The 27,957-nt window shown below is 43.1% G+C and overlaps 1 protein-coding gene across 1 annotated transcript in view; it reads right to left on the minus strand.

Moving 5' to 3' along the window:
• The window catches only part of DDX10 (DEAD-box helicase 10), a 245,864-nt gene extending 218,135 nt beyond the window's left edge, over window positions 1–27,729 (minus strand). The window contains exons 1-9 of the mRNA XM_061628643.1: window positions 27,403–27,729; window positions 18,068–18,128; window positions 16,384–16,514; window positions 14,666–14,824; window positions 13,006–13,126; window positions 8,965–9,154; window positions 5,904–6,030; window positions 2,850–3,012; window positions 1,138–1,222 (exon numbers count right to left, since the gene is read on the minus strand). Coding sequence (XP_061484627.1) covers window positions 1,138–1,222; window positions 2,850–3,012; window positions 5,904–6,030; window positions 8,965–9,154; window positions 13,006–13,126; window positions 14,666–14,824; window positions 16,384–16,514; window positions 18,068–18,128; window positions 27,403–27,585 — 1,220 coding nt within the window. The 5' untranslated portion in view covers window positions 27,586–27,729. The remainder of the gene's footprint in view (window positions 1–1,137; window positions 1,223–2,849; window positions 3,013–5,903; window positions 6,031–8,964; window positions 9,155–13,005; window positions 13,127–14,665; window positions 14,825–16,383; window positions 16,515–18,067; window positions 18,129–27,402) is intronic.
• Between the last annotated feature and the right edge of the window lie 228 nt (window positions 27,730–27,957).

Below are 27,957 nucleotides of genomic sequence, written 5' to 3' on the forward strand. Positions count from 1 at the left end.
TACAAGTAGTCATTTAGAGGATTGCATCAACTGATTTTTAACATGGTTCACAAGAATAAAGAATGATAAACACAATATTTATATGCAAAGCAGGTACTAATAATGGGCCCAGTGAATAGTCTGGAAACAGATACTGCAGCACTACTGATGCTATGCAGGCATGAATCTGATCAGTAATCTGAATGAGACGCCACAGTGTCTCTCGCAGGAGCAATATCTGCAGATAATAAAAATTTAAAAATCTAGCCCGGAAGAATATTTCTGCTACTAATATGCTATATTAAGGCAAACTGCGTGCAGGCATACCAACATACTGGATTTTCAGCCAAATTTAGCATAACCAGAATATGGGGGAGAGGGCATGAGATTTGAAAACGGGAATCCGCTTTGCCCCAGTTGTTGTATAATTTAATCCATGGCCTTAAGAAAATAAGAACCTAAGAAGAGCCCTATTGAATAAGACCAAATGCCCATCTTGAACAGCATCCTGTCCTCACAGTGGCCAACCAGAAGCCTATGGGATGCCACAAGCAGGACCTGAGCAAAAGAGCATTCTCCCTACCCAAGATTTCCAGCAACTGGTGCTCAGAGACATAGGGCTGCACCCCACGTAGTGCTTAGTAAGCATCGTGTCAGCGCAAGGATTCCCACTTGCACAACAAGACTTTCCCCCTCCTCCCCCTGTATGCCCCCTAAATCTGTTCTAGTTCTCCCAACCCTTCAGAGCACATTTTAGGAGGGTGCGGGGCATTCTTGAGGAAAGGAGAAGGGGGAAAGCCCCACTGCGCAAGCAGGATGCTTACTTAGCGCAATGTCGGATACAACCCATGCAGCAGAGGAAGGACGTAGTCATTGGGGCTAGTAGCCTTCCCTTAATCAAATGTATGATTTTGGTTGGGGTGCCAATCAATACCAGACCAGGGGGGGAGGGGGGAGGGAGAGGGAGGGAGAGGGAGGGAGAGAGAGAGAGAGAGAGAGAGAGAGAGAGAAACCTGTATGCTGTAAGCCAGATACACTGCCACATAAAAAACCCATGACATTTAAACTAATCTAACCTAACGCAGGGTTTGTGACCTTTTCTACAACCTGTTAACAGTTTTGCTTTACCACTAAATCCTAGAAAACTAAAGAACATACCTAGCTGTTCTCCCAACTCTGTGGATGTAGGTATTTGCATCCTCTGGGCAGTCAAACTGAATGACCCAATTCACAGCAGGGAAATCTGTGAAGTATGGAAAGGACAGAGTTCAGAAAGCACTGAAAATCCAGCCACAGAGAAATAGTTTCTCACACAGCAGCAAAATTCACTACAAATGCAGATCTATTTTATGGCACTGTATTCAGTTACTGTCCACAAAATAAAATCAATCACCTATACCAGCTTCCATTTGCCAGACAGAAAATTAATAGCATCTTCATTTCCTAAGTAATGACAGTGAAATGGAGAATAATTTTATACTTGAGTATGGATAGGGAGATAGTGTGCATTTTACAAATTGAGAAGCAATTTGTTCATGATTTAAACCAGAGGCTTTCAACCCTTTTTATAGCCAGGAACAGCCCTTAGTCCAAATGTGCAAGCCAAGAATTCTTTTTAATTTTTTTATCTTGTACATTAATTTTTATCTTCATCTTTATTTTGCCCATCATTTTTCCTTCTCTTCTCCATAATTTTCCTCTTCTCTGTCCAAAAGATGCTTCTGCTAATGCAACTGATCTCCAGGTTGCAACCCACTAACTTTAAGACCAACAATTTCACAAACTTCATTTTATCCACATTTTATTGAAGCACGCTGGCCAGCATCATTGTCTGCTTTTAGGCTTCAGGCTAAAACATTTTTGTTTACCCAGGCCTTTGACTGTTAATTTGGAGGGTAACAAGTATGGGGGGGGGGTTAGCTCATTTTAAAGTTCATATTTTAGTGGGGTGGATAGGGTTTAACCTTTTATAAATATTCATTATGAGCATGTTTCAGCATTGTATTTTTTTTAGTGAATTTATATCCTGCCCTTCGTCCCGAAGGAGCCCAAAGCAGCAAGCATAAACAAAACCATTTAACAAGACAAAGAAAAGCATGCTAAAAACAGTTAAAATATTCCAAAACATAATTACAGTTAAAAACATTATAAAACACAGTAAAATATTCTAACACACAGTTAAAAGCATTCTTTCATCAGTGATCTTTGGGTTGCTAGGAACATTCCCCTTCAGCCATCAAATGCTTGGGTAAACAGGGATACTTTCAAATTTCTCCTGGAAGTCAATAGTGATGGAGGCAGATAGGGAGCTACCAGTGAAAAGGCCCTGTGATGGATCAGAAACAACTGGCCAGCACTCAGTTGCGGCAACATCAACAAAGCCTTGCCTGCCAACCGTAGGGTCTGAGATAGTTGATATTGGGGAAGGTGCTCTTTTAGATGCTTGGGTCCCCAGCCATTTAGGGCTTTATATGGGGTTTTAATGTCTTTTATGGTGTACGTCACTTTTATGTCGACAGTTTTCTGTGTGTGAAAAGCAACAAATAAACATTATAAATAAAAATAAAATTACTTTTCTGTCAGGACTTCACAGACAAAATGTCAGAGTTGTACAAGGCTGCGTGCACACTGAAGCACGTACAGCTGTGATGAACTGCTGGATCAGAGAGGAAAAGTTTAGTATAGGTCAGGGATGGGGATCCTGTGGTAGTCCAACAACATGTAGAAAGCAATTTGCATCTGCCCTGACCATTGGCCAAGCTGGCTGGAGCTGATGGGAGCAAACAGCAACTAGGTAGGACCAAGGTCTCCACCACTGGTAAAGGTGCTTCTGAAACTATATAAACATGCAGGAACTTGAGACTGCTTACCCAGTCCCCGAGCTGCAAGATCTGTAGCAAAGAGAACTGCTGATTTCTTGCGCACAAAATCATTATAGACTTCCATTCTTTTCATCTGTTGCTGCTTGCCATGAAGAGCCAGTATAGGGAGCCCAGGTCGAAGGCGGCAGAACACTCTAAACAAATACTGAACCTAGAAACAAATAACAATTTAGAATATAAGTTCATTGGGACAGGGACTGGTCTTACGCTTACGTCACTTGAACAACAATGGCATTAGAGGGCCAAATAATAAGTTATGCAGCAGAACTGTGGCTGAATCTGTGTTTTATTTTTACTTAACAACAGTCACAGAGAGCTGTGAATCTGATTGGTATAACCAGGCACTAGTGAGTGGAAGGGTGTCCAGCCCTTCTCTACTGAAATGCCATTTTTTTCAATCTAATCATCGATCTCAAAGCTGCTGTAGGCCTACATGGAGGTGGAATAAACAAGTGCACTTAGAAAAGCAATCATTGTTGCTATAAAGTTACAGCTAAAATAGCTTACTGTGATCATCTGAACAGCACTGCACTATATATATATTCAATTAGATTAATTAAAGTGTTCCAAATGACTAAAAATTAATCCTGATCTATCAGAGAGCAGGTTTAATAGAAATTATTTTTATTGTTAAACTCATACACTACCAAATATAAATGATACTCTAACTGGGAATACTTACAGTAACATGCAACAAATAGGAACAAACTCAGCAACAGTTCATTACAGTTTCCATTCCCATTTTGAAGTCATACTTATCCATTTCAGCCACTGAAAAAGCTGTCCTCATTTTCCCCCCATTTAACATGAAATCATTACATAGAGATAAGTCTCTCTCTCTCTCTCCCTCTCTCTCAACAGGCACTCCCCATGCCTGTCTTACCAGGACTGAGTTAAACCCAACGCCAACCCTGTAAAGTAGGTAGACTGCCACCAGCCCTTAACTTGGCTTCCCACTCTGAGTCAATGGGAACTCAGAGTACCAATAGACTGGCAGAGATTCCCAAGAGCAAGAACCAAACGTTCTACTCACTGCTCTGGAGCCTCCAACCAAACCCAATTCAGTTCAGTAGCTTTGTGGTCAAGGTACTGGTTTCAGAGCCACAGCCCCCAAGTAACATGCACCAGTAAAAATAAGGTAGTTTAACAATTAAAATATAAGTGCATATGAAAAGAGCAGCACACAATTCCTTTAAGCCCAACACTCTTAAACAAAGTTCGGCATAGTCAACACCTGTACAAAAATACAGTGAGAAGCTCCACACAGACATAACAAAACTTACCTAGCCCAAGCTAAATACTCACAAACAGGAAAGTGTAAGAGCCTGTTCCCCTGGCTCCTTATACCACTAGACATCACATAGGTAAGTCAAGATGGAATGGGGCAACTAGATGAACGATAGCCCCTCTTTTATGGGAATTTGCCTAGCAACAGCGAGAGGGCCAATTAGCCAATCATGACGCCTCTTGATGATGGAATAGTCTGAAAGTTCACTGCAAGGGCACACCTACTAATTTACAGCTACTCAGGCCTCCTGATCTTGATGCTAGGCAGTACAGATCAGATGTCTCCCTTTTAGACCAACAAGCTGCAGCTGGACTGTATGAGATGCCCCAATTTTTCCCAGCTTAGAGCATCTCAGAAACCTATGCAAGATATTCCCCACAATCCCTCCAGGCTAAGCCATTTTACTTTGGCCATCCTTAGCTATTCTTGACAACCGTTACATACATCAGAGCTGTTGTGGCTGTTTTTTGTTTTGTTTTTTGTTTTTTAAGTCCAACAATATTGTAGTAAGATCAAGCTTCTAAGTAATTACAAAAACAGCAACATCTTTTTCCAAAACTCTTTTAAACCAAGGGCACTTGGGAAATTTTATTAAAATATAAGCATTTAATGAAAACTGCAGATAGCAGGTATCATCTCAAAAAAGGCATTCCCCTTCTCTCACAATTAACAAAATTAACAATATAATGCTTGCTGTGACACGTGGACCATCTTAAAAAGTATCCTTCTCCCCCCTTCAAACAAAACCCCCTATCTGGTTGCATCCAATGTGTGCAAGAATGCTTGTCTACACAAGCTCCACTTACAACAAACGGCTTCCAGTGGATTCTCCTCTAACACAGTCTTCTCCTTTGCCCCCAACTTTTCCTGAGGGTCACTCAACCCCCAAAAGAGGCTCACAGGGGACACAGGACAGAGAAATCTCCTTGCACAAGCAACCTTACTCAAGTGCTGCATTATAGGCAACCCATTGTTTTTATTCAGAGACAAGCTTAGGTAAATTTAACTGATCAGCCAACCAAATCTCGTACAATTAATCAACTCTCTGTAATGGGGGACAGTCCTGATTGCAAATGACAACCCACAGATAAGATCTGCAAATTCTCATTGCATATGTCGTACCATTCCTGTACATCAGTGTCTCTCAAATAGCTGTCCAGGACTCACCAGAGGGCCTTGGGCCACTTTCAGATGGGGCTCAGTGCCACTGCCTCCCCAGTGCCTCCTCACTTGCTCTAGCTGTGCCCATGCTCTAACTGTGCTAAGAATTTTTGGTTGGACCAATGCCAGCACCAGCAATTCCTTGCATGCTGAGTAAATGTGGCTGAGGGATAGAAAAGTCTGAGGGCAAGCAGGGGGGGATGCTCCCCTGGTATGCACATACACACAGAGATACAACAGTTAACACTGGTTTGATCCAGAGGACACGTAGTGTCAATTTCAGTGGAACTATATTTGCAAATGATATGACTAAAGTACAACTGTTTCCAGCCTCAGGACTCAGAACAGCAAGACATTTCACCAGATATCTGACAAAGCTATTCCTAATATAGCAACCTTTTAATATCTCCTGTTTTAAAGTATTTATTAACACATTCCTGCTCTCTGGGCACAGGATATTATGACAGGTTCTTTCATTTATGGTGCAAGACCCTTTCCTAAACTCCTGGCAGGAATAATATTAACTTCTTTTTTAAAAAAAGTAAAAGCAATGTTTACAGATTATAAGAGATAGGAATAAAGTTATTCAATACCTCTTTACAGCTTGCAAAAAATACAATACTCTTTTTATTCAGATGACTTCTTAAAAAGGAGTACAGCATACTGATTTTCTGATGCAGTTCACAGACAACATAGTTCTGTTCCAAAGTTGCTGGGGTACTAAAAAGAAAATCACATAGTAAACCTAAGTAATCTATTTCTCATCAGTATTATGTTTAAATTATATCCTGCCTTTCCACCAAATGGTGCTCAAAGTTGCTAACACCTATAATAAAAATAATAAAATATAGTAACATACAAACAAAATACAGGAGTACACACACACTCTCTCTCCCTTTTATATATATAAAATCTTGTATCCCACCTTTCTGAAAAAATTCTCACAAGGTAGCAGTTAAAGAGGAGGGCAGCACAATGGACGCACGTGCTAGTTAAGGAGAGGCCATAACTCAGTGGTAGAGCATCTGCCTTGCACGCACAGCATGTGCTCCCCCACTGAGTTCTAGCAGAAAACAACATTACAACCCACAGTTTACTAAAAGTGGGGAGGGGGAAAGGGCCCTCCAGATGTTGCTGAACTACAACTCCCATCAGCCCCAGCAAGCATGGCCAATGGTCAGGGATGATGGGAGTTCAGCATCTACAAGACTAAACATCTGGAGGACTAAAGGTTCCCCACCATATGTGAAACTAAATAAGGATGCATTCTACTCATACTGTACATTGACTTGCACAGCAATGCTGCTGAAATATAGAGTGGGCATCTTAAATTATTGCTGCGGGTGGGGGCTGTAAAACAAAATGGGAAGAGGACTGCAAAATGCTTCACTGTGTCCTCCCACGGTTGAACCTGAAACCATTAAAAAACATTCCCAGTGTTTTATATAAGATGGTCCTTGCTTTGCTGAAATTATAGCCTATTGCTCCATAAATTATGCAGCTGATGGTGCCGCCTTGTACTAATCTTGCTTGGAATTTCCCCCCCTGTCCTGGTAAACTGATGACATACTGTTTCTCGAGGCAGTAATTCCTGCTGAAAAAAATAAAACTCCATTTATTTGTGCTTTGTTTTATTGTCCAATTCAAGCTACTCAAATATTTCAGAAGAGAATGGAAGTATTATCACAAAGACATTACTCTTTGCTCATCAGGAAGAGAAAAAAAAACTTGCAAGTATGCATATAAAATCAGAACTAAAGTTCCTTGAGATTCAGTGTCTTGTGTTATGTCTAGATCAGCAGGGCAGGGCCCAAATCTGGTTACTCAGGCCATTTTCTGTGGGCACAGAGAAAGTAGAAAAAAAATTTGGTCACTGTATTACTGGTACAGAAAAGTGTTTGTTGCAAGAAAAACCACACATGTTGGTATTACATATCTTTCTGAAAGGCTGACACAATGTAAGTAAAATTATTATTGTAAACAGGTATCAGTACTTCATAAACATCCGTTCAGCAATCCATACCACACCACTTTGAAGTAGAGTCAGCATCACTACAGAGGAGGACTGAGGCTAAGAGAACAGGGGCAGGATTACCTTCAGGAAGCTCCACACCGGAGGTCCTGTTTAATAGCGAGGGGAAGACTACACGTTATGCCCACTGATAGAGCAATTCAGAAGACTGACTTATTATAGGGGTAGAAAATCTCAGTCCTGGGGACCAAATCTGTCCGGCCCTCAGAATGCTCCACAGGCCATAGCCCCTCTCCAATAATGCCTCTTGCTTATCTGGATGGAGGTTAGAGAGGGGTGTGTGAATGTGTGTAGAAACCAGGGCTGTGGAGTCGGAGTCGTGGAGTCAGAGTCGAAGTTGGAAGCAATTCTGGGTGGAGTTGGAGTCGGAAGAAATGTACCGACTCCGACTTCAAAATAAATTTTGATTGACAAATTTTTTAACATATAAATTCAAAATGTCAAAGAAGCTTCCCATGAAGTCAGCTGTAGTTGAGCATTTCACCATAACTCAAGATGGAAAACATTTTGTGTGTCAGTGTATGACACAGGACCCAGATGAAGACAAATGCTGTGATGCCAAGATCAGCGCATATTCAGGCAGCGATAAAAATGCTCCTACGAGAGCTTCCAATTTAAAAAGACATTTACAGCCCTTTCCAGGGCTGTGGAGTTGGAAGCAATTTTGGGTGGAGTCGGAGTCGGACAGTAGAAAAATAGATGAGTCGGAGTCGGAGTCGAACGTTTGGCGTACCGACTCCACAGCCCTGGTAGAAACTAGCCTACCGTATCAAGGTAACATTTACATTTGTTGCTCTGCACACTTTTATTCTGGCCCCACCCACCACCGGCATGTGGCCCTCAACAGGTTACCCAGGAGGGAATCCAGTCCTCTGGCTAAAAAAAAAAAAGCTTCCCACCATTGATTTATTGAAAGCCATGGAACACAGATTATAGTCCTAAATACACATATACTTGGAAGCATGCATTTTGCTTTCTGCTGCTAGATTGGCTTTTAATTGAATTTTCGTGTCATGTGTTGAAGCCTCAAAGACAGGCTAGAGGGAATTAAAAATTACTTAAGCTGGCTTTTGACAGCCACAGTTAAGCAAGTTTCATCTATTTTAAATTGGGTATTTTATATACTTATTAGCTTACAGTTCCCCACCTCAAGGCCAAAAAGTTGTACATCAAAGTGATTTGTAACCCACATAATATACTCAAAATGACAGAACATGAGTTGCAGCAAAGAATTCTAGGACCACACTTCATCTATGACCCAATTAATTTCTCTTTTTGTGTGCTAACTTCAATTTTCTGATCTGCTTTATTGCAAGACCTCAGGTTGGATAACAGGGGCCCCCACCCCACCCTACTGCAATGGCATGGACACAGAACCAGACACCAATCCAGGACTTAAGTTATCCAGGTGGAGCCTCTGAGCCAAAACCTTTCCCTCCACCCAGAGAAGCCACCACTCTGGTCCCCAAGAACCTGTTGGTCTCCAAACACATCTGGCAAAGATGACAATACACCCAAGTAGATGAAGCCAAATGGAAACTCCTACAAACAGGTACATAATGGAGAAAAACAGGGCTATATTCTTCTTTCTTCCAAGTCTAAATAGAGAAGAATTTTCCTACCTGAACTTTGCCTTTTCGTGCACCCAGACATATTCTGGATCTTTCAAGCTCAGCCGGGCCAGGTCCTTTACAGATTTAGTTTGTGTAGCTGAGAAAAGCAGTGTCTGGCGTTTCTTGGGAAGATTTTCTATGATTGCATTCATTGTATCAGCAAAGCCCATGTCCAAAATTCGGTCAGCTTCATCAAGTACTGGAATGAGAAAGACCGGCTGAAGGGAATTGGATTTTTTTTTAAGCTCTAACCTTCAGATAGATACCAACACTATTTTCCATATTGACATGAGTGGCTTATCCACATGAAATGCATAGCTCCATTTTCTACACATGAGAAGGGAGGGTTTTGCTGGTGCTAACCAATACATTCACAGAATCATAGCACTGGAAAGGATCTTGGGAGGTCATTTAGTCCAACCTGCTGCTCAGTGCAGGAATTACCATGCAGGATCACTGGAACTGCAGGAATTACAATACAGCATCCCTGACAGATGACCATCCAGCCTCTGTTTAACCATCTCTGGCAGAAGGAAATTCATCAGCTTCCAAGACACTCTGCTCCATTGTTGAACAGTTCTTACTGATAAGAAGTTTCTCCTAGCGTTTAGCTGAAATCTGTTTGCCTGTAATTTTCACGTATTGGTTCTAATCATGGGAAGACAGGAAGCTGCCATATACTAAGTCAGAGCATTGCTCCATCTAGTTCAGTTTGTCTACACCAACTGGAAGTGGCAGTCGCATCACACAGCTAGCTCATGTTCAGTTTGTGGACTCCATCCCCACCCTGTTCATTTACAGCAGTGATGGGGAGCCTTGTCACATCTAACACTGGTATGAAGTTCCCAGAAGGTTGTCCACAAGTGAATGTGGTCCTCTGTTTGAAAAAGGTTCCCCACAGCTGCTTTATAGCCTTACTTCCCCCCATCCCCAGAGCCTTCTCCAATTCGTGCTGTGACCTGAACTGCAAGAAGCGACCAGGCTGCTGCTTCAGAAACAGAAGCTCTCGAAGGGCAGCATTCAACCAATGCATCCTGTCAGCGCAAGGATTTCTGCTTGTGCAATGGGAGTTTCCCCCCATTCTCCTCCCCAAATCTGCTCCGGAGGGTTGGGAGACTCCCTAGAACAGATTTGAGGGGAATGTGGGGGGAGGAGAGGAGAGAGGGGAAGTTTGCAAATGAAAATCCTTGTGTCAACAGGACATGTTCCTTAGCATTACTTTGGATACAACCCAAAAGCTCGGGCAGCACAGGCAATGGAGGGCATGGGCACAGAACCGGACATTAATCCAGGATTTAAGTTACCTAGCTGGAGCCTCAGGGCCAAAACCCTTCCCTCCACCCAGAGGAGCCACCACTGTGATCCCCAAGAACCTGTCAGTCTCCAAACACTTGTGGCAAAGATGACAATGCACCCAGGCAGATGAAGCCAAATGGAAACAGAGTGGAAGGATCCTGACACAAGAACTGGCCTTTTGAATGCCTCTATTGATCCAACAGGTGGCAGCCAAGGGAGGATACCAGGCTTGGCCTCATCACATCCAGTTGTCAGCTTGGAGCTGCCAGAAAGCCTGCAGCTCCAACCTGGCTTCCCTGCTACTAGTTCTCCTGCAGGTATGCCAACTTACTGCAAAATCCTATGTAAATTATCTCAGAAGTACACCCAATTGCATTTGGTGTGATAAGATTGCAAGCAAAGTTACAACTGCCGATAGGAAGAAACACAGACAGGAACAAAGGTACCTGCTTTATACCAAGTCAGACCATTGGTCCATCTAGAGCAGTACTGTCTATAATGACTGGCTGTGGCTCTCCAGGATTTCAGATGGGGACATTCCAAGCCCTACCTGGAGATGCCAAAGATTGAATCTGGGACCTTCTATATACAAAGTGTGTGCTCTACCACTGAGCTACAGCCCTTCCATCCATCCTTTTGGGTGCCTACAGCTGGGTCTGTTCACCCAGAATCTCCTTTTGCTTTCTGGAATCCCATTTGCAGTCAGAGCAAGATGTTTAGGCACCCTTGCTGTGAAATTCCTGCCAAGAGAGGGGCATCTCACATTTAAGCTTCTTAAGAAAATAAGAAGGCAAGACATTTCTCTTTACAAAGGCTGTTATGACCTAGATGACAGGGCTGGGGATATTTTATTGTACCAGCTAGGTGTTTTCATCGACTCTGATATGCTTCCTTGGCTAGTTTTAGATTTAGATCTTAACTGTTATTTTATCTTGCTTCAATTAGTACTTCTTTGTGGTAGTTACTAATAATGTGCTAAGATGTTTTGGCAGCCCTCGTGTTGCATGAAAAGTGGGCCAGATAATATAAATAACCTGTATAACACCAAAGTCACAAATATTTGCTTATGTCAGGGATGGGTAACCTGTGGCCCTCTAGATGTTGCTGGGCTCCAACTTCAATCAAGCCCAGGTAGCATGGCTAATGGTCAGGGAGGATAAAGGAGAGGCCGGTCCATTTGGGCAAAAGGAGGACCGCCCACCAGCCTCAGCCTGCTTTCTTTCTCCTCCCCAACATAATTTTTTATTGACTGTTTAGATATTTCCTGGAAGACACAGCGAAAAAGAAAAGAATAAGATCAGCAATAAAAACATACAAGAAACATAAGATAAAAAACAAGGGATACAGAATCGGGGAACAGACTGAACGGTTACAATTGAAGGCACAGTCTAACGTTTGTGATGCTTAATTCCTAGGTTGTCCAGAAATGGCTGCAAAAATCAGCTATCAAGAAAAGAGACTTCCAAAAAAGGGGGGAGAAGGGAAGGGGGGAAAGGTGTTACAGAATCCATTGCTGTGCATAGGCTGATCTCTTACTTTCGTACTGTCTGCTCTCTTACTTACAACCAGTCCAAGGGGTGGCTCTGGCTGTCAGCTTCCTCTTCCTCAGTCTCAGTGTTGCCCTTGTAGAACTCAGTAGGGAGGAGGATGGAGATAAAACTCGAATTTGTTGGCTCTGTCTGTCATTGGCTCTGGCTCCACCTACTGTTGGTCTCTGTGCTTTCTGCCCCACCAGTCTCAATGAGCACCAGTCACCACTGGGATGATGGGAGCTGTAATTCAGCAACACCTTGGAGGGCCAAAGGTTCCCCAGCCCCAACTCACAAGGTCTTTTTGCATTAAGAATCCCCACCCTAACCAAACTTGTCTCCATATCCCAGAATCCATCCAATATCATACCTTTCCTTAATCTGTAACAAACAGACTTTGTTTCTTTAAACTGTAACTAACAAAGGGGAAGAAAGTACATACTTAACATGCAGAAGGTCCTAGGTTCAATCCCCAAGCACCTCCAGGATATCAGGTGATGGGAAAGACCCTCTGCCTGTGACCCTGGGAAGCAGCAGCCAATCAGAGTAGACAATACAGGGTTCAATGGAGCAATGGTTTTAACAGCTTCATAAGTTTTGACACATGTGAGCCAGCCTAGATCAGAGTTATATGTCAACAGCTCTTGAAAAATAAAACCTCAGCAGCCTGGCACAAATCCAGCAGTTGTGTTATTTTGTAGCTTTTGTTGTAGATGTTTATTTTTTAGTATTCTAAAACAGCAAATTAACTCTGACATGCTGACAGAGAAGCGGAATATAAATGCAATAAAAAAATGAAGCAAGCCTATCCAAGTGAATCAAATCAGATCTGTGCATTTGGCACTGATTTGATTTGATCTTCCTTTCTTGCTCAACCACCCCCACTAGCATGATCAGTCAAATACTTTTTCAACCCTCCTTTTTTTTAAAATAAAAAACCAATTAGTAGGAGTCCTGCCAGTAGAGAAACAGAAATGGAACCTAACCCACAGAAATAGGTTCACCCCTTTTATTTCCATTTCAGGGAAAGGTCCCTGGCTTGCTACAAAAACCAAGCTTTCCCCAACACTGAAACAACAGCCCCAACTCATGTAGAGCTTGGAGCTTTGATGCAGCTTCAGGTCAGAGCCACGGCTTCCAATGCAAGTATTTCAGACAAAAGCCCCATAACTGAACTCAGATTAAGCCTATGCAATAAAAGATTTTAAACAAGCATTTTACTTACTCAGCATCTGCAGATTAGAGGCATGGAAATAGGATGTTTCATCCATATGCTGTAAAAGCCGACCAGGAGTACATATGAGTATATTTATATTGTGGATTCTGCTTGATTCTTGTTTCAAGTCCTGAAATATTAGACAGATTTGGAGGTATGATTTCAAAATACGCACTTCTCACACAGGGAGCCCTCCTATAAAAGCCCGAGTCTGTTCAGATGCAGCAGCTCACCATACAATTCTGATCATTTTCCCCAAGGGACTTCAAACTATGCGTTGATGTGTTTGCCTGTTTGTCTTGCAGCACATGGAGAAACTCATTCTATCTACATGACGAACCACAACACAGAGTCGCCTTTAAAGATGGAGCAGCCTCTCACTAGTGATGTGGGACAGAACACGTTCCAGTGCTTTATTTTTCCACTGAAATTTTTCCGGTTCACAAGTTCACCAATAACAGTGAATGAATGCCAACTGAAAATATGAGACAAGTGTTGCAGCTTCAATGTTTTTAGCTTTGTTTACTAAATACACAAGCTAAATTAGATCACTCCTTAGGGCAGGAGTGGTGAACCTTTGGCTCTCCAGACGTTGCTGAACATTTTGCCCAGGCTTCCCCTGGGCACAACCCTCGACCCTGTTTAATGTTTTTGAATCCTCTGGTTTTCTGTTTTATTTGTTTTTCTATTGGTTTTAGATTGTGAGGGTTTTTTTTCTTGTTTTAGTTTTAAGTTGTTAGACCATACAACAATTAGAGATACTGGAAATATTAAGTGGTTTATAAATGCTTTTTAAATTAAATAAATAAATAAATAATAAACTACAACTCCCATCAGCCCCATCCCCCTTGGCCAATGGATTACAGGAGCTGTAGTTCAGCAACATCTGGAGGGCCAAAGGTTCCCCATACCTGCTCTAGGGCATCAGAAAATTTTCCAATACAAACTGAGTATTTTTAAATACATTTTTTTTAAAAAACCCACATCACTTTCTCTAGCCTGGGACACTTTCAATAAACCCATCAAAGCTTGGTTTGCATGCATCTAGTCTCTGTGAGACATCCCTCACTCAAAGGGATACCAAAATCAGAATCATAGGATTTTCTGGAATGCCTTTAATACTCTCTTCATTGCGGCTGATTTTTATGGCTAGCATGTGCAGGTACAGGGGAAAATCAATACAGAGCTTTCTTGAAAGGCTGCATATTTCAGTCAGCATGCAGCCCAAACCTTTCATTTAGAAGCACGTTTGCTTGGACGTATGTCCCACTGTTTCTTTGGAATCTATTTCCTTGGAAACAATGGAATTTGCTTCCAAGTCAATTAGTAAACATCTCAGTATAATTTCCAAACCATAAAAATGTAAATGTACTGCCTTCAAGTTGATTCCAACTTTTGGCGACCCCATGAATAGGGTTTTCATGAGGCTGAGAGGCAGTGACTGGCCCAAGGTCACCCAGTGAGCTTCATGGCTATGTGGGGATTCAAACCCTGGTCTCCCAGGTCATAGTCCAACACCTTAACCACTACACCACACTGACTCTCCTCTCCAAACCATAAGGACGCTCCTTTTGGGTTGGGTAGGGTGGCATTCACTGGAAAAATCTGTATTTCCCTTGTTCAAAGGAATATTTCTATTTTTATTTGTATTTTAAAAAAGAAGTCCAACCTTTCCACCAATGATAAGACCGCCTGAGAAGTCGTGATTCTTCCCCACCTTACGCAGAACCTCAAATGTTTGGTAAGCCAGTTCTCTGGTAGGCGATATAATTAGAACACCAAGTCCATCCATGAAGGTCCACTGCTGACGGTATAAGATTTCCAGAGCCTGTACAGTTACAAAATGCCAGTTAGAAACGCTATAAAATTAATTCAGTGACTAATTTAAAATAAAAATAAAAAGAACATTGCCTCCCCCAACACTGCTTCTATGCGGGCACATGATATTCACATCACAACTGTAACGGCTGCAGCCGTACTTTAATTTGCCCCAAAGGGCCCCACTGCTATACACTCAAAAATAAAAATCAAGTATATGAACTAAAAAAAGACCAGAACTTGGCCAAGTTGCAAAGCATTCATTAGAACCACACCAAATCTGTCCATCAATGTCCTGTGTGGCCATAAAAAACACTCCCAACAGCTATACAAAAACTGAACATCTCAAGCTCCATATACAGCTCTTCTAGGTCACAATCCAAAGCATAACAGAAGATAATTTATAAATAGTTACTTTAATTTGTGAGCCTCTTATCCTAAATGCTTGTATTTGAGGGACTTTGTACAGCAGGACTAGGCAACTCAGATATTACAGACTACAACTCCCATCATTCTTTACCATTTTCCACCCTGGCTGGAACTGATTGAAGTAATACTTCACCACATCTGAAGGGCACCACATTGCCTACCCTTGCTATAAGTCGTAAGCCCAGATATTGCAGTCAAATTTGCTTATATAAGTAACATCATTCTTCTCAAATTACAGAAATTATAAATTAGAACTCTGATACATATATAAAAATTGGGGGGGAAACCCAATCCTAAACATTAGAAGGAAGAGAAAACTTCAGACAGGGTTTGAGCACCATAACACCATGTAGCCTCAACTTAAAGAAGATAAAGCATAAACTTTAACCAGGCTTTTAATTCTTTCCCACCCCCAAACCTTTCTTCAATGCCCCTTCCTGATCATTCATTCCATCCTCAGCCTTCTGAACATTATCACTTTGGCTCCCACTGCCAACTCTGAAATGCAGCTTTAAGAAAAAAGCCCAAAGTGTCCATCTTATGGTGGAACGGATTTGCCCTTCCCCCAGACACCCTCCCCAAAAAAATCTGCTCAGAAGATTGGGGGTTGTTTGTATGATGTTGGATGTCACCCTAACTACTGATGAAATAGGAAAACATTTTTATCTGAATAATTTGAAGGCTACCTCTTCTTGTCGGTCAATTATTTACTGCAGCGTGCACAAGTGTTCACGGTGTACAATAATTAGGGAGGTTCCATAGCAGTTCTACAGTAAGAGACAGCTGATTAAGAAACCAGAAGGCCATTGGCCAGGGATGTTGAGTAGATTAACAATATCTGGGGACCCAAGATTGGGGAAAGCTATGTTAGAGAGTCAAATACAAGCACTGTGAAAGGCCTAGTACTTCTATCGGCAAATTCTGTATTTGATCAGTTCACCTATTAACAAAAGCACAATAAATATTAACTTACAGCAAAGTTAGCCAACGTGATGCCCTCCAGATGTTGTGGACTGAAACTCCCATGATCCCTTGCCACTAGCCATGCTGGCTGAGGTTGATGGGGAGTTGTAGTCTACAGTATATGGGGGCTACCCCTGGCTTATAATACAATATGCTACAAGGAGATTAATTACTTACAGGTACAATGAAAGCCAATGTTTTGCCAGATCCTGTCTTTGCAGCTCCCAACACATCTTTACCTTGCAACGCCAACCCTATGGTCTGCCTCTGGATTTCAGTCACCATGCGATACTGAGCTTCCTGCAATCCTACGGAAGACAAAAAAAATGTTTAACATGCTTGTAATTAGCCATTCATTGGAGAAGTGGGGGGAAAGTCACAAACCTCTCAACATGTTAAAAGTATGTATGAAGTAGGGGCACATGACTTAGCCCCAACATTGTCACCACTGCCTGTGCAATGAGCGACTTTGTGAAGTAGTCCTATGCATATCGTAGTATAGAATAAAAAGGTAAAGATGTCATCATGCAGCATTTTGCTTGCATGCCAACAGATGGCACTGCGAACTACAGTACGATGACATTTGAGAGCCACTGGGCCAGTGGAGAAGGGAGACGGAAGAAGGCAGGCAAATGTAAAAAGTGGGGGGTGGCTTTGGTGAAGAGGATTGGTGGGATTGGCGAGTGATGCAAGCAGGAACACAGCCCCTAGTACTAATATAATCTAAAGAACTCCTGTGCAAAAAGGGCAGGGATTCTTGTTGGCCCAGAACCCACCCACCTCCCAAATGGAGAAATCCTATGTATGCAGATAGGGCCATTGTCACAATTGCTAGTGGGGCACAGGACTACTAGCCCTTGTGGCCCCACTACCCTCTCACTTGTTTTTTTAACAGAGGAGTAGCCAACATGGTGCCCTCCAGTTGTTTTGAACCAGAACTCCCATCATCTATGGATCTTGGTTATGCTGGATGGGGATGATGGGAGTATTAGTGCACGGTATCTGAAGAGCAGCATGTTGGCTATACAATATGTGAGGGGGATCATCTGAACCTTCCACTCTCTAATCACCTGCGGTGAGTAAAGAATGGCTTGTTATCAACCAGCAAGGGAAGTTTATAAAAGAAAGACAGCCAAGGGGTGGGCTGGTGTTTCGAGGTTTCGGCATGTCACATATGACTAAAGGGCATGCATAACAGTGAAGTTTAACATTTCTGTAACTTCTTTGCAAGGCTGTGTTTTTCTGTATCAAATATAGAAACTGCTGATGGCAGGATATACTTAATGGACCTTGTACATAATTCATCCTGTGTAATGAACGCACACAGGTCTAATCCATCACCTGTGTGCATTTGTCACCCATGAAAAAGTACTCATGGAATCTGTGCAAGGCCCTATATCTGGGGTGGGGAACTGGATCTGGCTTCTTATGTCCCACATGGGCCCTAGTGCAGCCATCAAGTGTGGGGCAGAGGGGTGCGGTTTGAGGGTAATGGCCTTGCAGGCCCAATTAGGTCCCCTACTGGGCCTAACTAGGTACAGAGGCTTGAGGTTCCCCACTGCTACCCTACACAGAAGTGACTTGCACACAGAAAATTTCATTTTTCATTGGGAAGCCTTTGTTATCTTGCTATGTATAAACTCTACTTAAACTGCTAATCCTGCAGGCTTGTAAATAACTACTGCCACATTACTTACAGGCAAGTAAAAAAATGCCACTAAGCATCCAAGAACATTGATAAATTGGAGGGGGGGGCTAGGGGGAAAAAGTGACTAACATAACCTAAGATTGTGTAGAGAGGTGGGCTAATAATTTCTTGGTAAAGCTGCCATAAAGATGCTTATTAAAGTATTGTGCTTACCTTTCAGTGTTTTCTTGGATAATGGGAAATCCGAAAATCTTACAATTTCATCTGCATTTATCTGAAAATAAGCAAAGAAAACTTAAAATCCAAAGTGAAATAGGAAAGGATCACATTTAGGTTAGGAATATTAAAGTATACATAGATTATCAATGAACAAGAGGATGTTTTAACTCAATGCCTTCTTTAATGTCTTAATTACACAGAATGGATGGCATGAAAGTGATAGTGGGTATGGGCCTGCATCATGACAGGCCAGGAGTGCTGCTTTATGGGGAACAAGCAGCCTGCTGGGACACACAGCACAATCACTTCTGCTTCACTCCTGCGCTGGAACAAGTGGGAGAAACAAGCCACCATTAAACTTGGCTTTCCATGGCATTCAAACCCAAGATCCTGGTTTGTTGCTTCTTAACAAGCTACGGTCACTAGCCAGACTTAAACCATGGCAGACTTAAACAGCCCTTTTAACAGCTTCCAAATGAGTATCACCAGACACACTCCCCTGGTTTTATTTCCCCTCACTGGAGTGAACTGTTCCACCTCATTTGCCTCCTGTAACGTCCCTCCATTTACCGGCAGACCATGAGGTGACTGCCCCAAAAATGGAAATGGACTGCCTTCAAGTCGATCCCGTCTTATGGCGACCCTATGAATTGGGTTTTCATGGTAAGCGGCATTCAGAGGCAGTTTACCATTGCCTCCCTCTGAGGTTAGTCCTCCCCAGCTAGCTAGGGCCTGCTCAGCTTGCCACAGCTGCACGAGCCAGCCCCTTCCTTGTCCGCAACTGCCAGCTGGGGGGCAACTGGGCTCCTTGGGACTATGCAGCTTGCCCACGGCTGGACAGGTTGTAGGGCACGTAACCCCTGAGCCACTCACTGTGGGGGTGATCTTTAGCTGGCCCTTGAATTCCAGGAGACACAAGCGGGGATTTGAACTCACAGACTCTGGACTCCCAGCCAGGCTCTCCTCCCCACTGTGCCATACCAGCTACAGACTGCCCAAAAGGAAAAGGAAAAAGTGAGTGAGATGCATTGCAGTGTTTCCTTACGTGCATGACCACTACTACCATATGGGTTCCAGGATTATTTTAACTTGCATTTCCCCAGCATCTAAGATATCCTTGCAAAAGGATAACTCAAAGGAAAAAAAATTATTTTAAGCCACAGATACATCTCATACAAACAGGCATAGCTGGCTCATAGGCTCGAATGACGCATTGTTATACGTTTTAACCTTTCCCTGACCTTTCTCTCTCTCAGCGTCTCTTGCGTAACCCTACCCTTCACTAACAGCACAGAACATCTCTTATTCCTCCTCTGTGTACTCTCCAACCCTCTATCACACTCTCACTTCCATCTGCATTCCTAACTGAAGCATCCTCCGCTCTGTCTCCTTTCCTAACTGACTTATACTGTCTTTTCCACTCTCCCCCTCTCTACATTCCAATTACAGGATTGGCTGCGGACAGAAAGGGTGGATCCCAGCCCTGTCGTCACACATGGTTTGTTGTTGGCTTCCAAATCCTGGTTTCTTAGAAGCCACAAGTGATCAGGAAGCATGCACCAGCACACTGCTCCTTCCCAATAAACCACAGCAAGCCAATAACCCTGGCTTATTGTAACATAGGAAGTTATCTTATACTGAGTCAGGCGCTGGTCCATCTAGCTCAGTGTTGTCCACACTGAACGGCAGCAGCTCTCCAGGATTTCAGGCCGGGTTCTCTCCCAGCACTACTTGGAGATGCTAGGTGTTGAACCTGGAACCTTCTTCAGGCAAAGCAGATGCTCTAGCACTGAGCTACGGCCTCTGAGTCACCATCCATACAATTTCATGTCAAAACATACAAACCAAAGTGAATGGTTTGCTTAAAGAGATTTACAGTGCAACCCTATGCATGGTTACTCAGAAATAAGTCCCACTGAATGCAGTGGGTTACTCCCAAGTAAATGTACATAGAATTGTAGCCTCAAAAACATTCTGATTGTAGGTCTTCTATAAAAGAAAGAATTTGGTTCAACGCTATATACATGGCAACCAGAACATCACTGAAGCAGAGCTGCGGCTTTCATTGTTAAAATCCTATTTCAAGGCCCACTAGCAGGCTTCAATTCTCCTTGCCATAACAAGTGTGGCAATGCTCTCCAATGAGCATGCCAAGTAGCTAGCATTCCTCCCAACTTCATACCTGCAGAGGTGGACAGAGACAGTCCCAATAGTTGCACGGTCATTTATCACCTCCTGACCTCCAAAGCTGGGGAGACGACTGGGGGATTGCATGGCAGTTACATGCCCAATGTGCCTGGAGAATCTTAGGGCCAAACGAGCAAATCACTTTGGCTTTTTCTGATCTGGCACAAGAAAGCTGGGGGGGGGGGTTGGATGTAGCAGCCTGAATGGACTTGAGGTGCCTTCAAGGAGCAGCATCCAACTGGCCGCTCTTCCCAGTGGCTCTTCCCTCGGGGGGGGGTGCCTGAAGAAGTGGGCAAGGACTGGCAACTGTTCTTTTTCGCTTGGCCAAAATGGCCAGCCAAAAATAACAGCCCCCTGTCTATTGGCTGTGGAGCAATGCTTGAAAATGTGGAAATCAGAAGGGATATCATACAGCCCTTGTTGTGTGCTATTCCCCCCTCCCCTTGTTCCTAGAGCCCATCTGTTCCTAGTGTGTATGTATGACACAAATATCTCACTTCAATCAAAGCCATCATTTGCAAAGCATCTAAATATACATACACTTAACTGCATCCAACTCCAATATTCACAGCCTCCATGAAGCATCCACACACATCATGTGCCATTTTTTCATAAGAAGAGGAAGTGATGCTATCTCTACAAATTTCAACCTATTTTTTTTAAATGAGGCATCTAATTTGCATTAGGTCTAGCTGCAGAGATAATGCTAATTACAGACCTGCCTCGCTTACAACTCTTGAAGCTCATATCTATATCTTCATAACAGAATTGTCTAATCATCTCTACTCTTGGGATAAGGATATATGTATAAATTAAAAACAGTTGCTGTTTTTGTACTCTACGGGTTTCTTACAGTATTGCACATGCCAGATTCAAAATCCAATGATTGGCACACGGAGTGATCATCAACCTGGCAATTAGATGCACAGTTTTCATCTCATTCCAGTGGGAGCAAAAAATATATAATATCTGTCTCGGGGGGGGGGGAAGTGCTGAGGTAAGGCAGGGGAGAGACATTTCAGAAGCATTAAATGAGAATGAACTTGCTTCAATGACTCTGAACACAAAGAGAGGTAGAAACCAGATTTTAAAACATAATGTAGTGGTATTTGGAATAGCAGCGGTATTAATTCACAGCAAACATATAATGCTTCAAGTATATCAGCAGCAATGTGGACTGACTTTGGAAACTGCCTGTACATCAACCAAGCTTTCCAAGAAGATGTGTTCTGCTAAATGGGCTGTGCGGAAACAGGTGAAGACTTTTTTAAATCCCCAGACTTTTCACTTTAAGATATGTTTAAATTAAATACTGTATTGGTGGTTGAATTTTGAGAGCTTTGTTACTGAATCATTTTATTCCCTGCTACTGGACTTTTATGCTGCATTCTACTGCTTTACAGTTCTAAACGGTATTTTAATGTTTTTAATGTTACCATAAGATGCCCAGAGAACTTTGTTATTGGGTAGAATATTAATACCATAAGTAATGAAATAAAATTGTTCTAAAAGGAAGCCAGCTCACATGGAAACTTGTAAATAGGCTCCCTGCCATGGCAAACATGACAGTCGAAGAATGAGCCAGGTGTACACAATCCTGCTCCAAAATCTCCTCCCTTTTAGAGAAAAAGTCAGACTCAGCTACCTTTCTCCAATACACTGTTTTTCTATATACAGGAATTTTTACCTTATGATTGCACAGGAATGGGTTGCATATGTCATTCATTCATCATTGGCGATCACTCGTTGCATATGTACACACACATTAGATAATCAAACTAAATTTACATGTGTTTTTATTTATTTATTTATTTCATTTGTTAGTCACCTAATACCAAGAGGTCTCTTGGTAACTTAAAACAGATTTTAAAAACATACAAAATTTAAAACAAGAATCACAGATAAAAACACACACAATCAATAAAATCTAAAACTCTTCAATACAGTAAAAGCCACACACAGACATACATAATAGCCAATAAAAACGTGGAGGTCCCCCACCTAACAGAAAGAATAACTGGGACAGCACTTATCAAGGGCCAAAGGCCTGAGTGAAGAAAAAGGTCTTTACCTGGCACCAAAAGATAGATAGAGATTGTGCCAGGCATGTCTTGCTGGGGAGAGGATTCCATAGCTGGGGGGGGGGGGGCGCTACCACTGAAAAGGCTCCTTGTGTTGCCACCCTCCAAGCCTCCTGCAGAGGGGGCACACAAAGAAGGGCTTCTGATGACGAGCACAGGCTCCACATCTTATGGGGAGATGCAGTCCTTGAGATACTGAGGTCCTGAGCCGCATAAGGCTCTATAGATCAAAACCAGCACTTTGAATTGAGCTCAGAAACTATCTGGTAGCCAGTCCAGCCGTTCCAGAATTGGTGTTATATATACAGACTAATGGAACTTATGAAACAAATATTTTTCCACAGAGAAAGAGAGCACCCAACATCACTGAGAGAGAGAACAAGAGGGGGGAAAAGATCTTGGGCACACCCCTGTCTTTGGATTTGACCCATGTGCCAAAAAAGACTGGCTATTATTGTCAAAATACCTTTCATGTGAGAACTCCATTTGCCCACAATTTGCATTTGCACACAGACCTTCTTGGTTCATACGAAACATTCACTGCTCAGTATATGGGCACACACGCCCAAGGAACATTGAGGGCACTCTATCACATTTTTATTAATATGGTTATTAGTAGTACATTTTTATAATGTCCTTTCTTTCACAGAGCTCTGGGCAGCATACACATAGTCAACAACTACAACCCAGTTAAAATGTCAATACAGGTGGGCCCCACTTATACGGCAGGTTCCATTCCAGACTGCCGCCATAAAGCAGAAATTGCTGTAAAGCGAAACCCATTGAAAATAATGGGGCGCATCGCGCGAAAATGACACAACAATGTTGCAAAAGTGCAAAAACGGCCTTAAAACGGGGAATTTCCCCTCATTGAAAGCCGCCGCATCAGCGGAACGCTGGAAAATGGAACACCGGTAAGCGGGTCCCTACTGTACCCACATATAAAAAGAAAAAACAAGTAAAACAATTTGAATTTTACAGTACACAATACAGCAGGTGAGAAATACTGGGCCATCAACTGCAATCACCTTTCCCCAAAGGCCTCGATAAATAAATGTGCTTTGACTGTCAGCAAAGTTATGCCAATGTGGGTGACAAATTCACCTCTACAGGGAGAGAGTTGCACAGTAGGATGCGACCACAGAGAAGGTCTTACCCGATGTTACCACCAAACAATTCATGCTCATCAGCGAACCATGAGCAGGGTCTCCCTTTTAGATCTTATAGCACAAGTGGGCAGGTAATGAGATGCTCCTGCAGGTTTTTACACCCCAAGCTGTTCAGGGTTTTAAATAGTAATATCGGGGATGGAGAGCCTGTGGCGACTACAGCTCCCATCAGCCCCAGTCTGCTTGGCCAGTGGTCAGAAATCATGGGAGTTACAGTCCAGCAACATCTGGAGGGCAACAGGTTCCCCATCCCTGCAAAAAGCAACACTTTAAATTGGGCCCCGTAGCTTATAGGAAGCACTTTCAGGATTGCCATTATATGATCCCACTTAGTTGCCTTCCTTATTAACAACCAGGGGGCTGCATTCTGCACTAACTGTAGGTTTTGGACTCTTTTCAAGGGGTATCTTTGTTAGTTAGTTAGTTAGTTAGTTAGTTATTAAATGTATCTCCTGCCCTTCCTTTCAAAAGGAGCCCTACGTAAAGCACACTGTAACTATCCAGTTGTGAGATCTCCAGGGCTTTGGTTACTGAAGCCAGGCTATCCTGGTCTAGGAACAGCTGTAGCTGGCAAACCAGCAAGAACTGAAAATAAGTGGTGCTTGCCACTGATGCCACCTGGGCTTCCAGTGACAGCATGGGACAAGCAGCATTCCCAAATCATATACCTGGACTTCAGGTATATTGCGACTCTATCCAGAACAGGCCATTTCCCTAATAATAATAATTGTTTATATTTATTAGTCACTTGTCACCCAAAGGTCTTCAAGTGGCTTATAACACTATTTAAAACCAAAATAAATATATCATGCCATAAAATAAAATAATAAAACAATAACCACCCCCACAGAGCCACAGATAGCTTCGGAAGGCCACTGTATTAATATATGTATGAAACATCATCTTAGTCTGTCAAATGCCTGGGGAGAAAAGACTTTATCTGATGCTGAAAAGTTGTCAATGAATCCACAAGGCAGGCCTCACTGGGGAGCATATTCCACATACAGGGAGCCACAACTGAAGAGGCTCTCTCCCTTGTCACCCTCTCAAGAATCTTGCCCAGAAATGGGGTATTTGTCACTGGTCCAAAATTATAAATTAAAAATTCCTGAACTTTAGAACACCTATTCACAGTACCTGTATCTTATCAGGATTCAGTCTCCGTTTATTGATCCTCAGCTTCACACCTCAGTTGAACTGAAACCTTTAAATAGACCATTCTATTTTTTAACTACTTAAATGGGAACTACACTCCATCCTTTCACATCCTCGTCAAAGATGATGCCTGGGAACCTTAAGGAATACCTCCCCCCTATCTTTCTCAACCCTCTCCATGTCACTGAACCTCTGAAGTCCTGTATCCACCCTTCAATGGAAGTGAGCCAGATTGGTACAACCAGCAGGCTCTTCTGTCATGGTGCCAATACTCTAGAACGTTCTCACAGTGCTACAGTTCCCAGAGTGGTTTAACAATCCATACCTTTTCCCAGAGAATTCTGGGAACTGTAGCTCTAAGAGGACAATAGAGGTCTCCCAACAACTCGCAGCACCCTTAAACTACAGTTTGCCAGGACTTGGTTGCCATAAAGTGGAATAATAGTGCTGTAAATATATGGTGTGTATGTGGCCTATAGGACAAATTCCAGAGACATAGCTGTGCTAGACTGTTGGAGCAAAAGACAACAAAGAACCTTGTGCCCCTTTAAAGGAGAACACATTTATTATTTATTTATTTTGTTGATTTTTACATTTATGTCCCACCTTTTCTTCAAGGTGATCTACAATCATAGTTCTCCCCCTCCCGATCTTATCCTCACAACAACCTTGTGAGGTAGGTTAGGCTAACAGACTTGTGACTCTGGTCTCCCAAGACCCAGTCTGGCACTCTATGCAGTACACCACACTGGCTTCATAGTGGCATAAGCTTTTATGGGCTACAGCCCACTTCATCAGCTGCATAAAACTGACACTTACATGTGCAGGTGTAAACATCCTGAGCATTTTCGGTTCTTCTTTTCTCTCAGTATAATAGTTACCATTTACATGCATCTGATGAAGTAAGCCCTGGCCCACTTAAGAACATAGGATAGCACCTTATATTCAATCACGTTATTGATCAGTCTAACTCAGCATTGTCTATGCTGCCAGGGACTCTCCAGGGTTTTCGGCAGGGCAATTACCCAGTCTTACCTGAAGATGACAGGGGTTGAACCTGGGACTTTCTGCAAAGCAGATGCTCTGCCATGGAGTTACGTAGTCTTCCCCTATGCCATATTAAATTTGTTAGCCTTTAAAGTCCCTTAAGAACATAAGAACATAAGAAGAGCCTGCTGGATCAGGCCAGTGGCCCATCTAGTCCAGCATCCTGTTCTCACAGTGGCCAACCAGGTGCCTGGGGGAAGCCCACAAGCAGGACCCGAGTGCAAGAACACTCTCCCCTCCTGAGGCTTCCGGCAACTGGTTTTCAGAAGCATGCTGCCTCTGACTAGGGTGGCACAGCACAGCCATCACGGCTAGTAGCCATTGATAGCCCTGTCCTCCATGAATTTGTCTAATCTTCTTTTAAAGCCGTCCAAGCTGGTGGCCATTACTGCATCTTGTGGGAGCAAATTCCATAGTTTAACTATGCGCTGAGTAAAGAAGTACTTCCTTTTGTCTGTCTTGAATCTTCCAACATTCAGCTTCTTTGAATGTCCACGAGTTCTAGTATTATGAGAGAGGGAGAAGAACTTTTCTCTATCCACTTTCTCAATGCCATGCATAATTTTATACACTTCTATCATGTCTCCTCTGACCCGCCTTTTCTCTAAACTAAAAAGCCCCAAATGCTGCAACCTTTCCTCGTAAGGGAGTCGCTCCATCCCCTTGATCATTCTGGTTGCCCTCTTCTGAACCTTTTCCAACTCTAGAATATCCTTTTTGAGATGAGGCAACCAGAACTGTACACAGTATTCCAAATGCGGCCGCACCATAGATTTATACAACGGCATTATGATATCGGCTGTTTTATTTTCAATACCTTTCCTAATTATCGCTAGCATGGAATTTGCCTTTTTCACAGCTGCCGCACACTGGGTCGACATTTTCATCGTGCTGTCCACTACAACCCCGAGGTCTCTCTCCTGGTCGGTCACCGCCAGTTCAGACCCCATGAGCGTATATGTGAAATTCAGATTTTTTGCTCCAATATGCATAATTTTACACTTGTTTATATTGAATTGCATTTGCCATTTTTCTGCCCATTCACTCAGTTTGGAGAGGTCTTTTTGGAGCTCTTCGCAATCCCTTTTTGTTTTAACAACCCTGAACAATTTAGTGTCATCAGCAAACTTGGCCACTTCACTGCTCACTCCTAATTCTAGGTCATTAATGAACAAGTTGAAAAGTACAGGTCCCAATACCGATCCTTGAGGGACTCCACTTTCTACAGCCCTCCATTGGGAGAACTGTCCGTTTATTCCTACTCTCTGCTTTCTGCTTCTTAACCAATTCCTTATCCACAAGAGGACCTCTCCTCTTATTCCATGACTGCTAAGCTTCCTCAGAAGCCTTTGGTGAGGTACCTTGGATGCGTGAGGGCTAGTTCTCGGGGAAGGCACTCTGCGCACGCTCAAAGGCACCACTATTTCATCACATGGTCTAAGGACATGGCCAGAACTGACAAGGAACATAGAAAGCTGCCTTACATTACGTCAGATCATTCGTTCATTTAACTCAGTATTGTTTACTCTACACGGACCGGCAGCGGCTCTCCAGGGGTCGCTTCCAGCTCTACCTGGAGATGCCAGGGACTGAACCTAGGAACTTCTGTATCCAAGACGGACAGTGTACATCCGAGCTGTGGCTCTTCCCCAACAAAATCTTAAGGGGGCTCCCGCCCCGCTTCTCTTACCTCCGAGTAGCGCTGCTCCAACCTGGCGATCCCCTCCTTCTCCACCTCCCATTCGGGTCGTTTCTTCTGCTTCCGCTGCTGCCGCAGCTTGCTTTTGCGCTTGGCGTATTTCTTCTTCCAGCGCTCGAAGCTGCGGACCGGATCAGGGCTCGGCCCTGCCAAAATCCCTCCAGCTTTCTCCATCGTACCTCAGAAACAGCCGGCGTGTGGGAGAAGCAACACGCTTTCTTGCTGTGCAAACGCGACGGACGGAGAAGGAGCCGGGCGCACAAACTGTGCGTCAGCCCCGCAATCTCCTCCCCCTGGAAGGAGAAGCCAGTTCCTCCAGGAGCCTTAGAAGATCCCGTCGACTGAACGCTACCGGAAGTCAGATCCCGAGATCCATGGAGGAATCTGTCCTTGCGTGCTTAATGTATCATCCACGGGCCGCCGAGTCCATCAATATTAATATAATAAATATAATTCGTTTTTAAGTTGTCTTCTTGTGTTGGATAACTTATATTTAGCATTGATCTCTTATCTTATGTTGATTTTTTTTTAATGCCGCTTGCCAAC

The sequence above is a fragment of the Rhineura floridana genome, chromosome 5, assembly GCF_030035675.1.
Source record: "Rhineura floridana isolate rRhiFlo1 chromosome 5, rRhiFlo1.hap2, whole genome shotgun sequence".
Classification (NCBI taxonomy): domain Eukaryota; kingdom Metazoa; phylum Chordata; class Lepidosauria; order Squamata; family Rhineuridae; genus Rhineura; species Rhineura floridana.